This window comes from Lathamus discolor, chromosome 6 (assembly GCF_037157495.1).
Source record: "Lathamus discolor isolate bLatDis1 chromosome 6, bLatDis1.hap1, whole genome shotgun sequence".
In the NCBI taxonomy this organism is placed as follows: Eukaryota; Metazoa; Chordata; class Aves; order Psittaciformes; family Psittacidae; genus Lathamus; species Lathamus discolor.
This window is the reverse complement of record NC_088889.1, coordinates 9,315,237-9,340,380: the sequence shown is the minus strand read 5'-3', so window position 1 is coordinate 9,340,380 and position 25,144 is coordinate 9,315,237. Positions and strand designations below refer to the sequence as shown.

The 25,144-nt window shown below is 49.6% G+C and overlaps 1 protein-coding gene across 3 annotated transcripts; it reads right to left on the bottom strand.

Moving 5' to 3' along the window:
* Window positions 1-2,220: 2,220 nt before the first annotated feature.
* LOC136016855 (transmembrane protein 151B-like) lies at window positions 2,221-25,144 on the bottom strand. 3 transcript variants are annotated; one of them, XM_065684553.1, is made up of 3 exons: window positions 24,904-24,993; window positions 16,807-16,943; window positions 2,221-5,465 (listed from the first exon to the last, which is right to left on the bottom strand). In XM_065684553.1, the coding sequence occupies exon 3, from the start codon at window positions 5,430-5,432 to the stop codon at window positions 4,050-4,052; it is 1,383 nt and encodes a 460-aa protein (XP_065540625.1). In that variant the 5' UTR covers window positions 5,433-5,465; window positions 16,807-16,943; window positions 24,904-24,993; the 3' UTR covers window positions 2,221-4,049. The 3 variants fall into 3 exon arrangements, with proteins under 3 accessions (XP_065540625.1, XP_065540624.1, XP_065540626.1); XM_065684552.1 differs by lacking the exon at window positions 16,807-16,943 and having other exon boundaries at window positions 24,904-25,144; XM_065684554.1 differs by lacking the exons at window positions 16,807-16,943; window positions 24,904-24,993 and adding an exon at window positions 6,076-6,338.

Below are 25,144 nucleotides of genomic sequence, written 5' to 3'. Positions count from 1 at the left end.
GAGTGCAATGGTACCATGCAGAAACCAAAGGAACTGGAGAATCTGAAATGCTTTTAGGTACTGAACAAAAATAAGCTCTCCTGACCTCCTGGGCCACTGAGTTAAGCAACATGGCTTTGTTCTACAGGCCGTAACACTGGCGGCAGTGGTCGCGGCTCGCATGCACACAACACAGCACAGTGGCTTATAAATAAGCCAGTGCCTCCCTGGCTTATGTCCTTTCCTTACTTCTGTTGCGATACTGTGTCGTCACATCTCACTGGCCTTGCTGGCCTGCATAGGCATGTTCTAGAGAATGCCTGAAGAGCAGCACAATAATCAAGAGATGAATTCCCAGCGCTGGGAGACTTCTGAAGGAGAAAGAAAAAGGAAGAAAGGAAGAGAGGGAGAGAAGCGTGAGAGAAAGCAGGAGAGGGAAATATTTGCTGGGCATCCTCACCTTCCTGTGCTGTTCAGCCTCTTCTAATCATGAGACCAAATGGGAAAAGGATGGGTTATCCCTGTGAGAAAGTGCCCCAAACTACCTATTTCCATGAGAAGCCCTGGAAGTTCAGCAGCAGCTGCTGGCACATGAACTACTCCGTTGTCGAAGTAGTCAGTCTGCAGCTGGATACAAAATGCCTGTGTTTTGTGCAAGGTGTTTTCCATAGAGCTGCCTGGTTTGCACATGGATTTGAGAACCTGCCTGCCCCGCACTTGGATTTGAGAACCTGCCTGCCCCCTACTCTGGATGTAAAGAGCAGCGTTATCCCCTCCATCGCTAGAAGACAGATCCCTCATCCTGCATCAGGAAGCTGTGGCAATGGCAAGAGTGACAGAAGTGGCATTCAAGGGCCACAGGAGTAGCTCTGCTCTATGGTGTAGCAGACCCAGGATGGCTGTTCAGGTGTTTCCTGAGTGGGTGATTTGCTGAAAGCAGCATATTCAGCCCCAGGCCAGAACAGGAGCTGCTCCCAGCTTTTCAGTCACCACTGGAGGCTATAGCAAGTGAGAGCAAATCGCTCTGTGCGTGTGAGGGCTCTTGCAGCTTAGGGACGACTTCTCAAATAAATGCCCCAAAGTTGGGCCAGAACACAAGGAGTGAGGAAGCAGAAACCCTCTGTGCTTTACACACCCTGCCAAGGGCACAGCTTGAGACCTGCTGGATATTACATTGGCTTTTGAGGACACTCTAAAGGTTAAACTGGGCATAAACCATCTCCATTCTCTGCCCAGCCCATCATAATAATGGGATTGCCAGAGCTCATTCACATCAGAATATAGTACTGTTTAACGTGGCCACTTCTGAGGACCCAAATATAGCTCTCCATTCTGAAATATATATGGGACCAAACTGGCCATGCCAAGACCTTGGACGTGGTATTTAAAGCCATGGGTGGCTGCTACAGCTCACAAGAAGACTGAAGCTCATCCTGCCTGTGTCTGAGCTAAGCTTGCCAAAACTGAGTTACGCTGTTCATTTGGGAAATATTGTAGCTGCAGCTGAACTCTGTTCTCTTTTAATTTATATTATTCCACCAAATCTCCTTTCTTGTTTTCCTCCCTACCACCTCCTTCAGTAAGAAACCGTGTTGAAATATTCCAGCCTCTCTGTTTCGTGAAGTTTCATCCTCCTCCAGCTCGTACATCTTCCATATGTGCTGGTTTTAACTTTCTGTGCAAGTGAAGATGAGGACAGGGAGCCATATTAAAGGACTGCATTTACTCCGTCTTCGGAATGCAAGTAAATCAGGGATGAGTCTGAGCTTTGAGTCCAGGCCTGATCCCCTCCTAGTTCCCAAACTCTCCCAGCTCTGCCTGCAGGTGGTAGGTGGCAAGGTGGAGATGGGGGACTAGGACTGGGCCACCATAGGGTGCATCTACACCCTTTGGCTTTTCTCTAAGTTTCAATGTTATCCAATTTGGCGCCAGCCCAAATGTAATCATTACTCTGAGCCCAAACCTGGTTCCTCCACATGTCTGGGATGGTTATTCTTTTTTAAGAGGTGCTAAAATAACACATCATATGTGTTATCCATCTTCTGCGATAAATGCCAAGCTGTCAGAACAAAAATGTCACATAAATCAGACATAAAGTATTTATATTAAAAAAGATCAACTCATACGAATTTAAACAACTTTCCTGGTGGTGCCATCATTTGCAGCAGGTTAGCCAGGTATTGCCAATGCTTCTATTTCTGGAGTTGAAATGAATACAGCACATCAAAACGGAGTCATCAAACCAAAACAAAATGTATTTAACACGGTGCAACAGTCAATGCCATAAGAAACCACCATATAAGTATGCAGAGTTATAGATAATTTACACATATGAATATGATTTTACAAATCTCAAATCACATGTAGATGCAGACAGAACGGACTTGGGAGGAAGCATTTGTTACCAGCCCTTCTTGGGGCTCAGTTTCTTGCCTATTTGCTGCAGGGTGTGACAACACTTTGTGTGCTAAAGTGACGGTATTGCGATTGTATTGCATTCTCTTGTGAGTCACGGTGGATAATAACCTCCACCATCCACACAACAACATGGTATGGAGCTTGCTCAGCGCATGACCATCCCTTGTGGGATGGAGGTTTGGCAGGTGCAAGGTCGCTGGCAGGTCCTCAGTGTGGCCATAAGCTTCTCGGGTTGCTCCCTGGCTCCTAGGGCTCTCCACGGGGCCAGCAGGGCAGCCTGCAGCGCGGAGCACAGCAGGACACCTCCTGGCTTTGGCATTGCTGGGACTAATTCTGGAAGGTGCTGCACCAGGGGAAGCCTTATGGGAAGAGCCATTATCCCAGCAGGAATGGCCGGTGGGGCTGGCTCCGGGCTGTGCTCCCTGCCTGGGGCTGGGGTGGCACCACATCCTGCTGGGGAAGGTGGGAAGGAGGCAGTGGGCTACTGGCCAAAAAGCCTTCCTAGGGCACACAGATTGCTGAATGATAGCGTAGAGAAGTCCTGCAACTGCTCTAAGAGACACTGTGGGTGGAAGAGCTTCCTAACAACTCCAGACTGTCCCTGGGAGGGTTAATACCATATTTACCTTTCCTTCTGCAGCTCCTCTCCTCTTGTCCAGCCCGCGTTGCTCTGAGCAAGTGGTGGGAATGAAACAACCACAAACCAGACCCACAGTCCTAAAAACAGTGGCACTAACAGGGCACTGATCTATGTTAGGGCTCCTAAGGGTTGCTAACAGGGGTGGAGCTGGACAAGGTTAACTACAGCTGGAAACGCAGCGGTGTCTCTGCTGCAGCCCAGGCAGGGCAAGGTGAGCAAAGGGCATTTTGCTTTCTTGGTGCATGTCACTGCTCTGGAAAGAAGTCCTCAGCACTTCCCAGGGGCATAGCCTGTGGTTGTGTCAGCAGTGACGTTTGTGCTGCAAATACCTTATTTTTGCCAAATGGAAGGGAATTACACTCTGAAAGACACTGTGACCGGCAAAACCCCCGAAAAAATGGACAGCATACACGAGAAAGCTGAAATAAAGCATAAAAGAAGATGAGGGTAAAGTGAGACGAGGAGAACATGAAGAAAAGAGACAATAAATAAGAGAAGAAAAGGAAAAAAACCTGGTGAAAATAAAATGCATTAAAAAAGCAGCTTGTTTGGGGCCTGCAGATGGCTACTCAGTGTCTGCAGATCTGATTCTCCTTCTGACTCTGGCCTTTTGCCTTGCTTTGTCTGAGTTTCTTACCTTGCAGGGCATCCAGGAGGGCAAATACACTGCAGAGCACAGGCTTTATAAATCCTCCCGTGGCAACAAGGCTGTGGCTGAAATGTAAAGAACAAGACTGGGAGTGGGATGGGAGGGGAGGCAGGGACCTGAGGAGCACAAGAAGGGGTGAGGAGCGAAAGGAAGAGAGGAACAAAAGCCTAGAGAGACCAATGGAAGGAGGGAAATGAGGTTAGCTGTTGGTCAGAGTGACTACATCTTCTTGCAGTGGCAGGGACAAGAGCTAAAGCTCATTCTGCCGACCCACTGTGGGGACTGACACTTGCAGGCTCCCACTGGCAGCACCTCTGCGAGCCCCATCCCGGGGCAGAGGAGCTGGGGAATCATGGATTCACATCACAGCGAGGTTTCCAGGCAGGAGGAGCGCCTGACATAGAAAGGCTGCCCACTGTGCCCCTCGGGCCGGTGCACGATGAGCACGGGGAAGAAGCGGGCATCATGGTAGGTCGGGGGGTTCTCATTGACGGCCAGCTGGCTGGAGTAGGAGCAGCACTGCTCATCCTGGCAGCCGCGGTCGGCGATGCTGCTGCTGCGGCTCCTCCAGAGGCCTGTCCTGTGGGAGCCATGGACGCGGCACAGGGAGAAGCGGCTGGTGTTGAGGGAGAGGCGGGAGTTGCAGCTGTGGAAAGCGTGGCGCGAGAAGATGGAGGAGGTGCTGGAGGCGCGGTTGCAGCGGTCGCAGCCGTGGGCTGTTTGGCCGTACCGGCACACTGCATAGGCTGGGGAGCTGGCCAGGTCCATGAGCATGGCCTCCGAGTAGCTGGGGATCAGCTGCCGGTTGGTGCAGATGTGCCACTCCAGCTCCGTGCTGTCCTGCGTGGCGTCGCGGGGCATGCGGTATCGGTACAAGGGCTCCTCCACTGCCGTGGGTGCCGTGTACTCCAGGCCCAGCAGCTTCTCCACGTGGTAGTGGACGTAAGCAGTCCGATACTCTATGAGCACCCTGAGTGGCCACGAGATCATGAGGATAGCTGCCACCCAGAAAGCATAGTGGGACACGTACCACGGGAGGTGATCCGGGTCCCCGTAGGCCATCATAAGCTCTTTGAAGTCCACGTTTTTGAGCTGCATTCCTTCCCTCACCTCCATGTAGTCATCCAGACCCTCAATCTCCGTGAAGAAGTGAGCCCTCTGGGTCAGGTACGAGTTCTCAGACTCAGTGTTGGCGAAGCTGAAGCACTTGGTGAACCTCAGCTTGGTGGCTGTGTAGCTCTCCAGACCTAGGAGCTCCTTGGAGATGTCCTTGTATCCACAGTGAGAGTAATCAAACTCAGCTTCAGCCACGTGGGTGTTGACCCTCTCATGGTAGACCTGTGTGGTGGTGTAGGCATCGCCATTGCGGTACCGGGTCACCTGCCGGGTTCGCCGCACAAAGTGGTAGCTGATGGCCTTCCACCAGATGCATGGAGTGGCTTGCTGCATGCGGTTGATGCATTCATAGACACTGTCCACGTCTGCCTTGTACTGCAGCTCTCTCTTGACGTGGCAGTGCCAGCACTCTACCAGGTACACCACGTACAGCATAGAGAGGAAGGCCAGCGGGATATAGACATAGCCGTCCGAGCACGGGCTGTCATGGTAGATCATGGACTTGCCCTTGAAGGAGCTATCAAAGCTGAGCTTGGTGACCCGAGCCAGCTGACACCAGGCCACTGCACCCAGGCAGCCATACATGAGGATGGAGAGGAGGAGACATTTCCAGTGGGACTCCCGGCACATGCAGGCGCTCAGGGATTGCTTCACGGGGCGTTGCTTCGATCACACCACCGGGGAGGGGGAGAGAAAGACAAAGAGAGAGCGGGGAACCTGTCAGTCACGTTGCTTTTCACAACACACACAATGAGTGTTGCCTTTGAGCCCGTGTCTGGCTTTGCTCTCGGCTGCCTGAGGACTGGGACACCACCCTGCTTAATATAAATGGGAATATAAACAGAAACACCGTGCCAGAGACTGAGGTCTCTGAACAAAACCCCTTCTTTGCTTCCTCCTGGCTCGGGGAAGCTCTTTGCTCAGCAGTGACTTGTGTGTCCGCACCCCAGTTGGATGGGTGCCCCTGAAGGGGGTGAGACAGGTCCCCGTCTTTCTCCCTGCCTGGACCCAGCATCATTTATGCACCTCATCATCTTCCAAGGCCAAGAGGGCTTCAGACTACATGCCCAGCTGAAAGCATGGGGCTGTGGGCTTCCCCTTTGCTTTGTGGGTGCCCAGTGCCTGGGTTCTCACGTGGTGCTGCTGGCGAGGCTCAGGAGCAGCATCTGCTGCAGGGCTGCAGCCGCATGGGTTGTGTCAGCGCAGAAAGACCAGCGCTTAGTGGAGCTGCTGCCTGACTCAGAGCTGACTCACACCCAACCCTGAAACCTACCAAATGATCAACACCATTTTTCTTGGAGGTCAGCCATCGGGAAAATTACTAGATCCAAGCACATCCAGTCAAAAAGATTGTCAGGATTACAGCATGGTGCAGCGTAGCTTCAGGCTGGTTAGGAGACAGCTCTGACCTAAAACACCTGAAAGCTTAAGCAGTGGAGTTAAAGGTGTACGGGTGGATATTTAGAACACAGCACATCCATCTCTTTCAAGTACCAAAAGTTGGGCTTGGAGCAGAGCCAGAGCTCGTGCTCTCGTACTCCCACTGCAGCCCCTGGGATGGCATGATTGCGGTCCTCACCCCAGCCGTGGTGCAGTGAATCAGCTGCATTGTCATGCTATGTTGGGCTATAATAAAAAATGCCAAATTGAGCCGAGCAGTTAGCGGAAACAGAGCTGTCTCCCTGCAAAGAGCAGCAGCAGAGTGAGTTCCATTACTGGCTGGCAGCCAGTAGAAAGTACATGAAACAGACCCCCCTCTGCTTTAGTAGGTGACGTGGAGGGCTGGTTGAATCCCTCTTCTTGCTGCTCTCCTCTGCCTCACCCCTAACTCCAAGGAGATGACAGTGGGAAAGCAGATACACACTGATTTTCATGCAGCATCATGCCCTCTGCTGAGCCTGATTTCATGCAAAAATAGAAACACGGTTACTCCTCTCAGGGGGACGTCTCTAATGCATCAAACTGCTCTGCAGATGCCAACAGATGTTAGGTTTGGGAAATGTCATCTCTTTCTTTCTCCATGGATAAAGTTCTCCCCTAATACAGCTTATCCTAGAAACACAGCAGTTAGGAATCAGTAAGTAATCATGAACCAGCAGGGAATTTAAGGAGCAGCATTTTATGATTCAGGAAATACTAGCACAGCACCACTAGAAAGAAGAGTTTACTGTCTTCTCAATGAGATGGAAGCATTGGTATCTAACCCTGCGCAGCTGTAAGTCAGATTTAATACTGCTTTCCTCTCTTCCTGGGACAGAGAACCACTTCTAAGTAACTACAGGTTTTACGGCTTGCTGTGAGCACTGCCAGACTCTGGGGTTTGGTTTTGATTTCATAGCTTCTCATCTGACACTGTGTAAGTACAGAGTATTTTTTCTGATTTAGGGAGCTACGCAGTATGCATCTGTGGCTACTAAGGGCAGAATCTGGCCCCTGATTCTTCCTGATGCATCCAGAAGGAATCTGGAAAGAATTTCTGTTCTTATCCCAAACTTCCTGTATGTGTGGATGTCTCAGAATAAAGAATAATTATTCTGGGCTCTATTCTTTTTACAGTGGCCAAAATGGGTCTAGAGAAGCTGAGTGGGTTATAAAGGTGTCCTGGGTTCACCACGACAAAAGGCCATGGTACATAACTTCTCTATAGATGTGGCAGTGCAAAGATACTAGTATAGGTAAGAATAAGACTGTTTTCCTCAGCCTTTTGCAGGAAAACTTGAGGGAACCCTCAAAGTGGCTTCGGGTAGTCCCCAAATCAGCTGAAAAAATAACTATGGGAGCTTTGGGAGTGTCCTGGTTTTGGCAGGGATACAGTTATTTTTCTTCTTAGTAGCTGGTGCAGTGCTGGGTTTTGGCTTTAGTCTGAGAACACTGCTGGTAACACACCGATGGTTCAGCTGTTGCTCAGTAGTGCTTATCCTAAGTCAAGGACTTTTCAGTCTCCCATGCTCTGCCAGTGAGGAAAGGCACAAGATGCTGCGAGGGAGCAGGGACAGGACACCTGGCCCAAACTAGCCTAAGGGATATTTCATACCCTAGAGCATCATGCTCAGGACACAAACTGTGGAGAGCTGGCCAGGAGCCGCTAATCACTGCTTGGGATGGGCTGAGCATCAGTCAATGGGTGGCAAGTGATGGTACTGTGTATCACTTGGGTTTCCTGAAGTGTATTCCACTTCCTCTCTTTTTCGTGTTATTATTGATATTATTATATGTCACTTTATTTCAGTTATTAAACTGTCCTTATCTCAATTCCTGGCTTTTACCTTCTTCCAGATCTCCTCCCCATCCCAACAGAGGAGTGGTGGGGAAGACTGAGCAAATGGTTGCATGGTACTTGGTTCCCAGCTGGGGTTAAACCATGACAGGGGGTGAATCCCCGAGTCTAAATGCAGTCACTGAGAGTTTCATCTCTTGAAACTCTTGTCAAACTCCCACTGCTCTGTCCCTGTGTGGTTACTGACCCAATATGTAGGCTTCTGCCCCAGCCATACACTGGACTCCACGTCCAAGCTCATGGGAACTCCAGTTCTTTGTCTTTCCTTGACATGGAACTGGAGTTTCAAAGAGCTATAGTAATACACTGTAGTGAAGAACTGCAAACCTCTGCCCTTTTCCCAAACCTGCATGTTTTCCAAGATGAAAAAAACTCTACAAATGAACATCTCCATCCAGTCACTGGTACTGTGCAGAAGAAAACACCTGGGCAATATTCTAACACAGGAATTTCAGTTCACACTCAGTTTTCCGCAGGTACGGCTCACGTAAAGTCACATATGGTTAATGCTGTGAGGAATGCCAGCAGACCAAGGAAAAGATGCCCAGCAGTCAGTTTTAGTGTGAGTGTTTCAGTACTCCATGCAGCTCCAGGAACCCCAGTTTTTTCTATGACGTGTTTGAAGCACTGGCAGCCTGGCCCTGGGCCCAGCAAGTGAGAGGCTGTCCCACGCCTGCTAAGGCACTATTTGCCAAGGGCACTGCAATCCCCACCTTCCTTTTATCTCTCTTCCCTTGACTAACAGCTTCTCTGATCTCTGCAGCTCTGTGGTCCAACTTGCAACCCACAGGTTGGTTTCTCCCCAAGGGGTGATTCAACCAGCCCCACTAGTTAGGGCTATCAGTGGCCATATCAGAGTGGGCAAATGCCTCATAATGTGCTTAGCTCCAGGAGATGCCAATTTCCCTTTGGGGAAAGAGATGGCTGTGGTCTCACCAGTGCTGGAGAAGCACCAGGCTGGGCTGGCAGCAGCTCAGAGGCTTGCAGGTCCAAGATGATTTTTCTATATGCATCCTCTGGACACTCTGCAAAAATAGTCTTCAAAAATGGATCAGCCTGAGCCACTATTCTCCACTGTTCTCACTGCAGTCAGCAAAAAAGGCACCTTCTCTGCCTCTTGCATTAAAATGAAGACATTCAGCCATAGAGCCCACTGCCTCATCTCTGATTCACACACCTACCAGTCCAGTTCAGCAGGGCCTTCGTGTTCAAAACCCTTTGGGACAACCACGATTCCTTTCTCCTGGCTCTTCTCACCCACTGTCTCAAACCCTCTTTTGTTCATAAGCAAATCCCACCCTCCGCAGGTCCTTCGTTATGAAAGGATCTCTCCTCCAGCATCTATCTCCACAGCTGTTCCTAGGAGGCACTTCTGTATTCAGAAGTTCTGAATACATTCGTCTGGCCTCTACCCCCTTATTTCTCCTTCCCGTTGCTGAAATAATTATCTAATACAATTGTACTATTAGAAACACTATTAAAGTGTTTGCAAGAAATACATGAAATGGAACATAATTACAACAGAAGTATCACACAGCCAATAATCTAATAAAAGATACATCTTTCCATCTCTCTCTGCATAACAAATCCATTAATATCTTAAAGCACTGCTCCCAGACTTTATTAATTAACATACCACCTTCCTGCAAGCATAATGCTTGTGGTGCTACGTGGAATTTTCTCCTTTCTGTGCACAGTGTTTCGGGTTGAAACAGGGCAAGCTTGTATTTCTGGATGAGTACAATAAGCACTTGAGGAAACTAATAATTTCCATGATAACTTGGGCCAGCCAGCAAGCGGGAGTTGTGTCCTTTCAGGAATGCTGTGGGATCTGAGTCGTTTTGGTGTGGAACAAAAGTATAACCCCTGGAAAATGTTAACAGAGAAACATAATCGAAGAAAGCAAAGACAGAGCCTGACAGAAAGGCCAAGCCAAGCAGCTGGTCCCAGAATAGATGCTGGCGCAGTCATCAGGCACTTTGCCTGTGGCCTAGGACTCACGGATTTCGGTCTCTAACCCAAATCAAGAGAGGTGTCCTTCCTCTCCTGCTTGTTGGGGCTTTGCTTTGGGCTTTGCTCCCAGTGTTAACTAGGAAAGCTCCTGCTAGAAGATTAAATGAGACACAGGCTGTCCAGAGAAGTTTTGGGTGTCCCATCACTGGAAATGTCCATGGTCAGGCTGGATGGGCCTTTGAGCAACCCAATCTCCACTGCAAGATGTCCCTGCCCATGGCAGGGGGGTTGGATTAGATGACTTTTGAAGGTCCATTCCAACCCAATTCTGTGATTCGACAACTATTTCTATGCAGAGGGATGGCTTTGCTGAATCAAATCTTTCCCCCACAAGGTCCCAGCCAGCACTGACGACAGTACATCCTCCTGGTTTGGATGGAATGCTGTGAAGAAGCACAGCTGAGCTGTCAGTATCACTGTTTATGAGTTTCATGTTAAAGCACATGCTGTAAACAACATCTTGCTACGCTCTGGCATGCTGCTGAACAGCTTTTAGAGGTATCCGTTCTCACTGCACATGACCGGATCGGAAACTCCTGCTAACTCTTACCCGAACTATCCATAATTACAAGTCCAAACTCACTTTACTCTTCCACCCCTAAAAACAACAACGAAACGTTTCTCAAATTCTTTAGTAGATCTTGGCACAAATGAGGAAAATACCACAGGCGAGAGGTGGCACATTCTGGTGCCTTGGAGGTCTGGGGACAGCCCTGTCCTGCGCTGGCCCTAGCCCCAGGCATTCGGCCCCACAGTGCTGCTCCACATTTGTGTCGCGGTGTTTTGGGTCATCATTTCCAGAAAGCTCAGGCACAGCAAAGGATCTGTGCACCACACAAAGTGAAGAGAAAGCTCCACATCCTCCCATGGTCTGTTTTCTGTCTGGTGGCGTGGAGCCTTCTGAGACACTAAATGATAGATGCTATTTAATTTGTTGCTGCAGTTGCTGGAAAATAGTCTGGAAAAGCCTAAGTACTGACAGAGAACTGGAATTTCAACCGACACCTGCAGCAGACAGGAGTTTCCAGGCTGGCAGCATTTCGATTATTTCTCCGAGAGAGTTCTGTGCAGAACTTAGTTTGCAAATGATAAAACACCCCGTCAGCGCCTGAAAGGGCAATTGCCTTCAAAGACACCCTCCGATGGCAGATGCCCAAGATCAAAAGCAGGTATGCAAGGACTGGCGTGGAGCCTCCCTTGTTCAGGCACACCCAGCCTGCACTCATCCTGGCTCAATAGCAGCCAGGCTGGGTTCTGGCCGCAGGAACCATAATTAAAATCATTAAAACATACTCCATGTCGTAGCAGCATCCAGGTTTGGGCTGTTAATCTGGCCTCTGAGTAAAGGGGTGAAGAGAGAATGGAGAGGGAAGCATAGCAGGGCACATAGCAGCCACTTTGCAGCTGGAGCTGAATGTGCTCTGACGGCAAAAGCACGGATCTGATGACCAGGGTTTCGGCTCTCTGACCCTTTGGCTCCTTGCAAGTGACCAGCATTAAGAGACAAGCAGGTATGTTTTAGCTGGTAAGCATCCTAAATGAGCCTGCAAGCAACTGCATTGGGGGTCCCCAAGAATGCAAAAGAATCGCCTCCCTTCAAACCTCAAAAGGCATGTTTGAAATGTAAAAATCTGATATTAGAGAATCAGAACAGCGTATTTCTGGGCGAGCAAACTGTGCACATGTCTCTAGGTCCCTTCCTCTTGCTGGATACGTAACTAACAAATTTCCCAAGCACAGGTCAGGGTGGTCTGCATGTCCCTGTTCTTCCAACAGTGTCTGCATGTCCCTCCTCCATTACCAGGAGGAGGAAGGGCCACCTTCAGAGAAGCCCAGACTGGTTCCACTAGCACAGTGGGCTGCCTAACCTGAAACTGGTGCCTCTGTTTTATCAGTAATGGCTCGCTGCTTTTGCCGACCTCTGGATATGAGTATGCCTGATAGCAGGACTCACCCACGAGCCAAGTGGCTGTCCCTTGGTGATGGAGGGGATCCCTAGGATATAGTAAACAGACAGGCAGTTCTGTAGCACTTGCAGGTAGTCACAGGAATTTCTGTTTGCAACCCTGCAAGGCTATTCTAGATCAGGAAGGTTCAGTTTCTATTACAACCCAAGCTACACTTACACCTTAAGACTGGGAGACACTATGCCTTCTCTCTGTAGCTCCTGTATCTCACAGGCAACAAAATTTCACTCTATAGTCCTATCTACAGCCCAGTAACTTGTAGTTAGGAAAAGCTCATCTTCCACAAAGACACTCTGTTTTAACTGAGAGATGAAAAGAAGCGAAGAACCTGAAATCCCCTTTGTAACTTGTTCTGGTGATAGAATTTTACTGGCCCTACAATTCCATCTCACTTTGTCCCCCATTCATGGCAGTGGGATGCTCATTCTTCAGGTGATGAAAGACTCTTTTCGTATGAGTGCCTTCTCTGAAGACACCTCTCCATGCTAATTATGACACCGCTCAGCCTCCTTTTTGACAATTTAAATGGGTCAAGGTCTTGAAGTCTTTCACTGCACTGCTCTAGCTCTTTTTAGTGCCCTGCGCTCTCTCTCCAGCACCTTGAGATCCTTCTTAATGTGTACCCTGCGAGTGGACACAGGACTTCACTTATTTCAATGGCATCATATCAAAACATAAAATCACCTCCCATTCCCACTCATTTCCCCCTTTTTACTGTCTCCAAGTGTGGCATTAGATTTTTGCCCAGCATCACCCCAGGGGTTCATGTTCAACCACTCACACGTGTTGTTCCCAGTCACTGTTTCTGAGGACAGCTCAGGGGTGGCTGCACTCTGCACCCTGAAATGTGCAATTTCAGATTTGGCTTTGCAGTGAATAATGAAATTATCAAACGAAGCAGATCCCTCTGTAGGACTGTGCTCTTCTCATCATTACAGACCAGCCTGCTAATGTTCGTGCCAACTATAAATGTTACCAGCAGTGATTTTATGCTAATTCCAGTTGATAGTGTTATGTCTAGTAATTATTCCTGCAGAACTCTGCCAATCTAATGGCTAAATACCCCATTAACTTATACAAGACAACTGTCTTCACAAAGCTGATTGTCAACCATAAAAACAAAGCTGTGAGTATTACATGGACACTGAGGTGCTCCTCTCTGCCACCAGGAGTAATCCTACACGCAGTCCTACATACGATCCTACGAGAAACCCTCCCAGAGCTTCAGTGGAGCACATTATCACCAGGCCTGCTGTTGCTGTGCTCTCTTCACCAGTAACTGTATTGCACTGCGGCAGTATGGCAGTGTGGGCTTGAATCATCTCTTCTTCCCCTAGCTGCCTCAGTACTGCTTGCAGCACGCGAAAGGTTACAGTGACAATGATAAACCTTTCGTTTTGCCCACTTCTGATTTTGCCTGGCAAAATAAATTCGGACTAAAAGTTGCCAAACCGACCCCAATAGTGGGGAAGAACCAGTCTGTGAGGTCCAAAGGTTATGGACCAAAGTATCTGGAGTCACAACCTTTAAACAACGGATGTATAATTTTGCCTTATGCTTACTGTTCCTCAAAATGTTTTTTTCCCCTCTTCTGTCAGACTTCATGCTTCAGTCTCCTTGAAAACTCCATCATAAGCTGTATAAGCAGATAATATGCTGCTACAGCATGAATTTATTCTGATGTTTGTTTTGTGGACAGTTCGGGGCCCCAGTCTGACTGCCTGTGTCTGGTTTGCGGCCAAATATCTGGGTTCCCCAGTTCCAAAAGCTTTAAAATTCTCCTTTGGGGAAATCGTGCCAAAAGTGTTTCCTGTCCTTTTAAACCCCTCTTGTAAAGCGTTTGCCCTTGGTGGCTGACCTCAAGAGCTGCAATTTTGCTGAAGCAAAATGCCATCATGTCTAAAATGAAAGAATGAGAGAAAACAGGGTAGTGAGATGTGGCCTGAATGGAAATAGAGAAATGAGGGAGAAACACAGGGAGTGGGAAGAGGTGGAGGATAGAAAAGGCTAGCCCAGACATGCACCGAGTGCCAGTGGCACTGAGGCAGGGACCAGCAGAGACCAGCCAGCCTGAGCAGGGGCAGGAGGGAACTGGGCCCAGAGAAAGGAGCTGGGTGAGGATGGACAGGGAAAGCCCTGAGCCCAACAGCACCAAAGCATCCTCTGAGCCACCAGTCCTCCCGGCCCATCGGTGACCTGGAAAGCAGCTACTCCTGAATGGCTGCTTTCTTATTGCTGGAAACGTCTCCAAAACCCAGATCTCTGCCCCTATCTCCTCCTCACAGCCTGGGGGTGTGGGATAAGGTTGTGCTAAATCAGGGCAGAGATTCCCGTGGAGGTGACAGTGTGCTGCAGGGCTGGCACTGCAGCTGAGTCTCAGTGAGAAGTACAGCATCACAGCATCCTCCTGCCCTCCACCAAGACCTGGTTTCAGGGCTACAGGGTGACTTTAACACCATCTTCAGCACAAAATGACCCTACAGCTCAGGATTACTCATGTGAGCACAGAGACAATCTTATCTTGTTCTTTTTTTCCTCTTTCAGTTAGCAAGAATAACCTTCCTGTCCATGGGGAAAAGAGTGGGGAAGCACTGACAGAAGACTGGAAGAAAACAAATAAAAGTAGAGAAGAAAGAAGAAAAGAAAGGTGGATAAATTAATGCCAGTCACATTGCATTTGCCTCTGCAGATTTATGCTTGCAATTAATATATCCTAATGAGATACACGAAAGGGAAAGAATAATCAACAACCACAAGTCTCACATTTAGACAGGTGGTGACCTGCCTGGATGGAAGCAGGTTTTTGTCTCTTCCATCCTTGTCAAGACAAGGCAGTGGAAAATGTTACACCTCCTAATGGACATGGCAGGACATAACACAGAGAGGACCACTGAGTCCTTGCTAGGCAAGCCCTGGGCTGTGCTGTTAACCATAATTGAGCTGAGCTCTGACACTAGGACCAGCCCCTGGTGCTGAGAAAGGTGTCACCATTTGTGCAGTGGACAAGGATGATACAAGGGGAGCCAGGAGATCTCCTCCCCCTGTCCCCAAGCAGCCACAGAGATGTGGGTACAAATATCATCTTCCAGCTGCTGAGGTGATCCTGGTGAAAGATTGGCCCAAGAAGTCTGTGGTGAAGCTGCAGGAGAAGAGTTAGAGTTTAACCTCTTCTTGCTTTCCAGGACCCAATGAACTCCTAGGTCAGATACTCATTAGCACAGTGAGGAAGGAACCTGCAGGGCTATGCTACACCAGGCATTGGTGTGTGATGGGTAGAAGGGCTCCTCCACCTGTGGCTCTATCTGGGCTCCACACGGGGCATCAGTAATAAGGCCTGGTGAGGGAATAGGGAGATATTACAACAGTCATCTCATAAATCCCTTCCTAGGGACCCTGAAACAAAATCCCTCCTGCCATCCATCCTGAGCAGCAAGAAGCCCATTACCCCTAGCTCATGCTGAGGCAGTAGCAAGTGCTCTCAGCATGAAGGGAAAGGGAAATATAAGGGATAGAAGGCAACAGGAAAAAACATTTTGCATCAATTTCCCTCCAGTCCTTGAACACGTAGCACATTGGTTGCTGCACGTATATCTTGGATGCATCATTTGCTCTTCTGCCACGAAACTCCTGTGAGAATGAAAACTTCCTGCAGTTCAGGACCGCAACATCAATGCCCAGCAAAAAGATGCTGTTACTTGGTTTTAAAAGGATAACCTGCATGTACTCCACGGGTATTACTGACTCAGGCATTCGCTTCAGCAGTTGCCCTCCTGTGGTGAGCTGAGATCACTTGCTCTCTCATTGTTTAAATCCCTGCAGAGATCCAATCTTCTCCTTCCATCAATGGAGCTGTCAGAGAGAGCATCTCGGGGTGGGAAGGTGCACAAAATGGTAGCATTTAATCCTCTCTCTAGCAGAGCCTATTGTAGGACAAGACAAACCAGGAAAAAGCACAGATCTTGCTGATTCACTTGAGTTTCAGATGCTAGGATGTCCCTGAAATACCATACAAAGACAGCCTGCTATTTCACACCATTCACCTTCATGAATTCAAACCACCATGAGGAAAGCAGAGGTGAGGACAGAAGGAGCATCCAGCTCTCTAAAATGTCAGATTCAGCAGAGCTCTTGCAGGGTACTTTTGAGGTCTTCAAGCAGAAAGAAAGGAAATTCCAGAAAAGAAAGGCATTTGGATCCCAGCCAACATATATGCTGCCCATTGCAGCAGGATAGGGAAGCCATTCACTAAAACACAAGAGTACGTATGCAAGTAGCATGAAGAATTTGTCCTAGACACATCCACGGGTGATGCTCCTGCACGCTGTTCCAAGGAAATCCGTGCAGTTACATTTTCAGTGCCAAGGAAGCCTAGCAACAAAGTGGTCACCATGGGCAAAACAGAAATCAGGGCTATTTTAGTGGCAGCTTCTTACAAGCTCATAAAAATGCTAAACTAATGAAATTATCCCTTTTCCCCCCAGACTGCTGTTGTTGCCACTGGCTTTCGACTCAGCAGCAATGCTAAGAACATACTCTGGGGGCAGAGGACTTTTCCCAGTAATGCAAATACTGGGAATGAGCTCCTCGGGAAAGAAAAGGTGGGATCTGAGCTGCCTCAGAGCACAAGAGTAGCTCCAAGAATTATTCGTTTTTCTACACTTTAAGCACCCATTATCCTTAGCTCCTGTACCCACTCTGAGTATCAGTGTTTCCTACTAGATTTTACAGCTGTAACACCGTGACTTACCTCAACACTTAACAGTCAGCCGATAACAGCATCACATATCCTCAGGGAGCTCCTGGGATGCAGTACCATGGCCCCGGGGGATCAGCTAGGTGTGACTTACTGGCTTGCAGCTTGCACTGGTGTTACTGGTGGCTTTGCTGAAATCAAGGGAAAACCAACACCAGCCAAGGATAAACAGGAATGCAGGTGGGACCAGCTCCCATTGCTTCAGTCTGGAAGGATGGGGACAGTGGGGAGGAGGGGACAGTAGCTACCTGTCAGCCTCTATGTGCTTGAGAAAGTCCCATTTCAACAGGAATGCTGCACTGCCTATTTTGCATCCTCCTTTGCTCACAACATGCAGCTCTCCAGGGGTGGGAGAGGAGCAAGCAGCGAGAGGAGGCTCGTGATGTTGAGCATAAGTGTTTTCCCCTGTGCTGTGCACACAAGGAATCTGCAGTAGTGGATGTTAGAGCCATAGTTCAGCAGTGTACTAAAGTCTCTTCCCTCTCCTGGGTCTCTAGGGCTGCAAGGTGCTCTCCTCATCCTTGAAGAGTGCATGTCCTGTGCCTCAGTGTTCTCACCATTGCCATAGGTCCTGTGTGCCCTGCCTGACCCTCCCTCAGTCTCAGCGTGAGGAAGGGAGGGACCGACCTGGAGCCAGGCTGAAAACCAGCCATGGACCAGCTTCCTTGAGATGGAAAGTGGGGAGCCAGGAGGACACAGCCTTGTGAAGAGGAAGCCGAAGGACTGTTAGTTCCTCACCAGCCTACTCATTGAATGCCTCTGTTTAGAGACATGGCTAGTGACAAAAATACTTCATGGTTATGAATACCATTTAATCTTTGCTTACTTTAAAGGAACACCCTGCAGTTTAAATGGGGATAGAAACAGGTCCCAAGTCCTCACGAGAAATACGATCCACGACTGATCCAAGCTCCAGTGAAGTCTAGGGAAGTCTTTCAAAGGGATCTGTGACTCAAGCTTTGTCCAGAACCATGAAGCTTTATTCTCACTTACTTGCAATGCCATCCTTTCACCTAACAAACCCAGAACAGGGTAGCTCTGTGATTTGACCTCTCAACCTCCATCCTTCCCATTTCCCACATGTGACCTCCCTGTTAGAGCCTTGCCAGGCACAATTCAGAGGACCTACACCTCCATAGTGCTGAGTTGCTGCAGCTCACGCTGTGGCCGTGCCAGGTCCCTCTGCTGCTGAGCTGAGCATCCCTCATGATAACATCCAGCTACTGCTCTGTCAGATTTGGGGAGTGTGTTTCCTCATTGCTGCACCTTTCTGAACGCAGCTGGGACCTCGGCGCTGTCAGGTTTCCATATAATGGTGCTCCTGTTAAGATGAGGTAGTATCCCAGCAGCTAATGCTTCCCTGTGAGGAATGAGGTTTCATCATAAACACCACTTCTCGCTCCCTCTTGCTTCTCCTTGCCACACATTCCGAAATCACATGTGACAGCACAGCAGGTGAAAACTCCACTAGAAATTCACTTTCAATACCTAATGGTTAAAAGGTATCCTGGAATCCAGGACACCTGAGTTTTATTTCTTGACCTGACTCTGACCCACGGCATAGCTTCAATACACCTTTTTATACCTCCTGAAGACACAAAGTGCTTTCACATGAGCATCGCAGCAAGCACTCTCCAGGAAGGCATCTCATCTGCATGTGAGCTGTTGCATCCTGCCACTCTGAGCACCAGCTGGTGGGAAGCAGGGCTTTCAGCTCCTGCCATGGCCTGCAGACAGACTGTCATTCCGTCCCTTTCAGCACAAGCCCTTATTCCCCCCTTCCTTCACCAGGTACTGGCACTTCAGGCTGGCCACCTCGCCTCCAGGTAGCCACAAGGGGCTGTTCTCCATCTTTCTGTCCTTGGAGGGATCCCACACTGGCAGATGCTACCACTCCTGCCTCTGGGGTGCTTCGTGCTCCCTCCGCCCATAGCAGGACCTGTGGGCACTGAGAGCCTCCCAGCTCTTGTCCTCTGGGACACACCATGCTGGTTTGTGAGGGCTGCCCAAAGGAACACAGCAATGCCTTGTGCTGAATCACTTTTGTTACCACACTAATTGATGCTGTACTCCACAATTCCCAGTCCAGCTCCTAAGGGCAATCAGTTTCATGGGTCTGAAAAAGGCCTCCAGCCACAAGTCCCTTCTCTCACACAGCCAAATATGCTGTGAGCTCCCATCCACTTCCCTGGTAAGGTCAGGTTATGCAGACTCCACATTTGCAAGTCACCCCCATTACCTACCATTAGCTCCTTGCCAGAAGTGTGACTTCATGACCTGCTCTCTGCCCTTTGCTGTCAGCTCCCACCCTGCCAGTCCCCATTCTCACCAGCGGCTGTTTCGAGCCCCTGTCTTCCCCTAGTCCAGTATCACCAGCCCTTCCTTAACCAGGCCTCTGCAGGCTGGATGCTGGACCGGGATGTGCAACACCACAGCTGTTTAGAAACAATGCTGTATGTGACCTGGGACTCCCTGCACATTATGCACCTGATGTAAAGCCACAGCAGTCAAAAGCTCAGGCATTCTGTGGGGTGTAAGCCCCTCCATCCTCTCCTGGTGTCACTTATGGCACTGGGAGGGCAGCTGCCAGGTACACCAGACACCACTTCACAACCTTAACTCGACTTGAGGCAGGCTGGCAGCTCCTGCTGCCACTGAGCTGCTGGCTCCTGCAGCCTTCCCACTCGCCATCCTGTCCTGTCCTGTCCTGTCCTGCCCCTCTCTGGCTCTTCTCCTCCCTACTTTTGTGGCTGGAGATGGGATGTGCTGTGGGCAGCGGTCAGTGCTCAGGGAGGCAGCCTGTACCCCTGACCTGCACAGCTGACCCTGTTACAGCCTTGCTGTAACACCTATTCTGTGCAAAGCTGCTTAAATGAAGTTACCCTATTAAAGAGTTCTGAGTAGTTAACAAAGCCATTATAGCAACTGTGACCTCAACAAGGCTTCACTATGTGCTAGATTCAATTTTACAGTTCTTAAGCTCAGAGGAGCCTGATGAATGATTAGAGTCTGAAAGTGAACTCTTGAGCGAACTATATTTTCCATGATAGGAGCTTAGAAACTAATTAAATGCTTACCCACGCTTTTGTGAAAAGTAGAACTCCTGCTGTAAGTGAAAGATCAAGCACAGTCTTATCTACAGTGTTGGGACAGAATCACTGTAACAACTTAAAGGGCTTTACAGTGCTGATGACAGCTTGGCAGCCACTAGTTTTGGTGTTAACTCCCTATCATGTGTTAAGACACACCTAGAAACAAGCTCTACTCACTATGGATACGTGGGGATGTTCCACTCATTTTAATCCTCACATTGTCCCTAGTCGCTGGCAATGATTTGAGCTATTTTCTTCTAAGGCATAGAAAGAGATCAGAGGAAGCCTCGTGCTCTGTTCCCAGGGAGAAGATGCCTCCTACCTCTCTCTTGCAATGGCTTGCATTGATTAAAAAGCACCCTTGGTATCCATATTTCCCTTCTGGAGGGAGATCATCCTCTGGGGTCTCTGAAGTGAGAAAGGGAGAACAAGGAGAGTATCTGGGGCTTCAAAAAAGGGTGCAGACCCACTGTTTTTCCATTGGCAGCAGGTGACTGCATTCACCCGAGAGAACAGCTTTAGAAACCAGGTCTGCAGGGGATCTGAAGGGTCACCTGGTCTCTCCTTCCCCCATGAGACAATATCTATGTACTTAACAGGTATTTACCTAAATTGCCATTACTGCTGGTGGAGCTCCCTGAGCTCCCCGGTTGCTCCAGCCAGTGCTCCACTGAGAGCACTCCCTTGCTGGAGGAACCTGGGAAAGTCAGCCAGAATAAGCAGCTCCCTCCAGTTCAGACATGGGGGCAAGGGAGCACTCTCTGTTGGAGAGGGCAGAAGACTTTGCCCGTAGAAACCCACATAGCTGGAGAAACCCACATTGCCCTTCAGAGCTCAGATACATCCATTTGACGTATCACATCTATTTTTTCCAAGCTCTTGACAGCTTCTCGTGTGAAGTGCAGAGAAGACAGACAACTTCAGGGCACCAAGAACAGACACGTGATCAGAAGGTAAAGTGGGACAATGAAAAGAACAAAAGCACAAAAAAGATGCGATGCCTCAGCATGGATCTCTTATGACAGGATCTGCAATGCAAATATCTCCTGGAACTGCAGGATCATGAAGTAAAGCTTTCCAGTTTCTCCAATGCCACTACTGCTGGACTTTGTCTCTATGAGGGAGACCACCTGGATCAAGGAATGAGGTGCACTCCTTGGTTTATGACTGCTGAATAAACCCAGGGCAGGAGGGGTAGAAAGGGCCTTGTCCTGTTTGAATCTCACTCAAAACTGGAACATCATGCACTGCCCCCAAAATAACTGTTTGGTCAAAGATACTCATCTGGGATGGTGACAGTCTTCCACCAGGCTAACCAGCAGCTATCATTCAGGGTGTTAGCCGAGCAAGTCTTTTGCATGAGGTCTGGAAGAGCTGAAGGGAAGGAAAAGCAGAGATTCCCTAGGAGCCACATCTCAGGTTTCCTGCCCATCCCTGCTGGCAGTGCCTGTTGGGTCAGTGCCCTGTGCAGCTCCTGGGGGGAGGTTTACAAGGGAAATAAACCCTCTCTGGAAGCTGGTTCCCAATGGTCCTTCTGCAGCTTTTGCTTAAAAGGTGGTGGGGAATGTTAACCTCCATCACAGCCTCTGTGCCCTCGCTCCTCTCCATCCCTTGCTCAAGGATGTCACAGAAGCACTGGGCAGTAAATGGGCTCCTGCAGACAGTGGGGCTCATCATACTTTGGGTATCTGTTGGTGAGGAAGGTTCACCTGCCTCAGGCCTGATAAACCCGAGAGGCTGCCTGCCTTGCTTCCTCCACCACTGCTCATCCCCATAGATGGGGACAGTGTAAAACTACCTGGTTTAAGTTATGAAGGGCCTTATGCCTGATGTTTTCAACGTCATTTCAATGACAAATAAAGTAAGTGTTTGATATTCATATTTGGGGAAATGGGTAAAAACCCTGGAGAACTAAATGGAGCCAACTGCCCAAGTAGAGGGTGTCTCTCCAGTGGCACGCTTAAGAGGAAAAGACCCAGTTATCTTTTGACCTGACATCTTGTAAAGCTATAGCCTGCAAACAAGCAATGCTTTCTTAACTTGTAACGCCCCTTGGTGCTGTCGTGACCACAAACAGGACTTTTTAAACCAGCTCCTGCTGCATTTTGCAATGGCAGTGAGAGGCAGATGAGACAGTTTTAAGTGCCCCCTCTCTTCTGTAACATCTCCATCAGTGGGCTGATGACCGTGGGTTTCAGGAACATCGATCCACGAGGTTTTCCCCTCTATTTCTTTAAATAACTCAACTGATTGCATTATGTCATGCCCAATTAAAGTTCCTAAATAAGGAAGAGAAGATAAAAACAGGCACGGACAACTGCTGCTTGACTCTGCCAGTACAGACAAGACAAATACGTATTTCAAAATGTCAAGCGGCTGCTGCTTTCAGCTTTCTCCAGTGATTACTTGGCTTTGGTAGCGAATAAATGATGTTTGTATGCAACAGCTTTACTTCCCTGGGAAAAAAAAAACCCAATTTCCAGCTAAATTCCAACTAAATTTTAAAGATTCATATATTTAAGACCATTTCTGGATTGAGGTGTAAATTGGCAGAAACGCAGAAAAGCCACTATCAGCTCTTCAGTGTAGGTGTTGGCTGTCACAATAAGAAGTAAAGCAAGAAAAATAGCCAGCACACTGCTTAACCAGGGCAGTACCCAGCAGCAGGTTCTGCTACCTCAGACTGAAGAGTAAAGGCAAGTATGCCCAGAGAAGCCATCTCTAGCAGTAACATTTGGCAAAACGCATCCTTTCCATTCCCTCCTCTCAAAAGATCTTGATTCCGTTTTGCAGGTTGGATGGGCTGGTAACTAACACCGAAAGCGCAGTCGTTCCAGGTCGAGCAATCAATAACTTAACGGAAGAAAACCCAAACCAGAACCCTGGCAGGTAATCTGAGGGCTTGCTCTGACACTCTGCAAAGACATCAGGAAACCCAAGTGGCCTTTGGCAGAAGAGGATGAGGGCTGCGGCCAGTAACCAAAGAGCCTCTCTTCTTCCCACACTACCTGCACCTTTTCTTGTTCTGCTTTTCATAATAAAGATGCAGACCTCAGATGCATTCTCTGTTACCAGCTCAGGGTTTTATATCACATTGATTTGTTACCCAACAAAGGCAATTTTCAGTCACTATTACGACTTAAGCCTGTGCATTTGATCTAAGTGAAATCCATAAATGACAAGATTAATAGAGAAGCCCATGAAATGCCCATTTAATACCAGGCATTTAAATGCAACTGCTGGTCCTGGTGCAAAAAGGCTATTTACATGGAGATGGGGAAAGCACAAGGAAAAGACCAATATTGTAGGACTGCAGTGTTAAGATATTGCTGTTACTGGCATTTGAGATATAGAAATATTTGTGGAACAGAAGAAAAACTGAGAGCAGGATGACTGAAGCAAGATACAATGTGCTTAGCAGAGAGATCAAGTGCTCTCATGTCTAGAAGTGGCTTGGATGTTTCTGTGGTGGACTTAATACATTGAAAAGCCTCCTGTAGCTCCTGGTTATAGACCAAATAAATCAAAAAATCCCTCCCAGCATCAACCATCCACTGATCTTCTGCAGGGCTGTAATTACATTGGGGAGCTCTACCGCTGGAACAGTGGGATCCTGGATCCAGCCACAGCTCTTCACAGTGAACCGTGTCACAGGTGCTTAAAAAGCAATTGTACGGGAGAAAACCCCCATTTTCACCCGTTGAGGGCAGGTTTTTTCAACCTGAGCTGCAAACTGAATTTTCTAATACAGGTACTTTAAAAAAGTGCTGGTCGGCTTAGGCCTCAGTATACTGTGTCTTCGTATAGGGTTTGCTGTGGCTCCTGATTTTGACTACCGGACTGGGGCTGTTGATGAGCATTGGGACCTGTTAACAAAAGCTTTAAACAGATTAAAGGCACACAGCAATATTACAGGGTTGCTTTCACTTCAGTTTTCACTTTTCTCTGCCTCCTTTAAGGCTGCTCTCTGCATCCCTGGAAGCATGTACATTTATTTGCTTTTAACTCCTCATTATGAAGAAAGTTCAGTCACTTCCATGATCTGCACATGGATTACACGATGTAAATGGCAGACCTGTCAAAACAGTTGGGAGCAAGGGCTATATTAGGCGTAGAAGAAAATCTCAGGCATCCCTAAAACAGGACAGCTTGCTGTCCCCAGTGTGCAGGGCTGTATGCGCATCGTCACCTACTGCCACAGAGCCCTGCAGCTCTGTCTGGCCTATGCCTTGTGGCTCAGGATTTCGTGTCAACACTCAGACACATCCATCATTCCCTCCCCACGATGCGCAAGGCTTCCGAGCTGATCCGAAGAAACACATTAAGCTGTATTTTCGGGAGTGTTTCCTATTGCAGGTTAGGCAACAGGAGCGCCTAGGCCCCAACGGGGAATGAGAGGTATGACCGTGTCCTTCAGTTCCAAACACTTGAAAGCCACGGAGCTCCTGGCTGCAAACCCCTTTCCTTTGCTCACCGGGCCCCCCCGCCAGTGACACCAGCGCCCCGCAGAGCTGCAGTTTCTCGGCCGTTTCAGAAGTCCCGGGGAAGCGGTGGGCTCCCCCAGGCCAAACCCCGCGGGGCTTATTCAGCCAAACTTACACTGGACAGGCTCCTTTCCCCTCCCCGCACCGCTCGGAGCCGAGCCGCCGCCCCGAGCCCGGCGCCGGGGCCCGTCGCTAAAGCCTCGCAGCACCCGGTGCGGCCACTGAATACAGGGGGCTCGGTGCGGCCAGGGCTCTGCGGGGCGCGGTGGGCACCGCACCGCGCAGCGCACCGCGGCGGGGCTGCAGGTAGCCGGGCGGGCGGGCAGGCTGCGGGCGGCTCCTCAGCTCCCTCCGCCCCGCAAATACCCCCCCCCCCCAAGCCAGGGCACCCTTCTCCCGCCGCCGCTCCCCGGTTTCTCCCCCCTCCCGCCCCGCAGCCCGGCCCCGCGGCGGGGCTGCCTTTGCCCCTCCCGGTCTCCCCCCGGCCCGGGGCGGGCGCCCCCGCCGCCGCTCACCTCCTCCCGCACAGCGGCGGCGGCCCCCGGCGCGGGGGTGCTGCCCGGCCCGCTCTCAGCAGCCGCCTCGGCTTCCCCCTCAGAGGACATCCTCGGCCATCACCGGCGCTGGCAGGGGCGGCGGGGGCTGCTGGACCCCGAGACAGAGGAGCCCCCCGCTGGCCGCCCCCCTACCCGGGGCCGGGGCGAGCCGCCCCCCGCGCCCAGGGCGGCCCTGCCGGGCGCTCCAGGCTCCCTCCAC

Bases quoted from the DNA above. Each gene is read 5' to 3' on its own strand.
- LOC136016855 (XM_065684552.1), bottom strand. From the start codon at position 24,993: ATGTCCTCTGAGGGGGAAGCCGAGGCGGCTGCTGAGAGCGGGCCGGGC. The intron at 5,466-24,903 runs GTGAGCGGCGGC...GTGTGATCGAAG, and splicing joins CCGCCGCTGTGCGGGAGGAG to CAACGCCCCGTGAAGCAATC.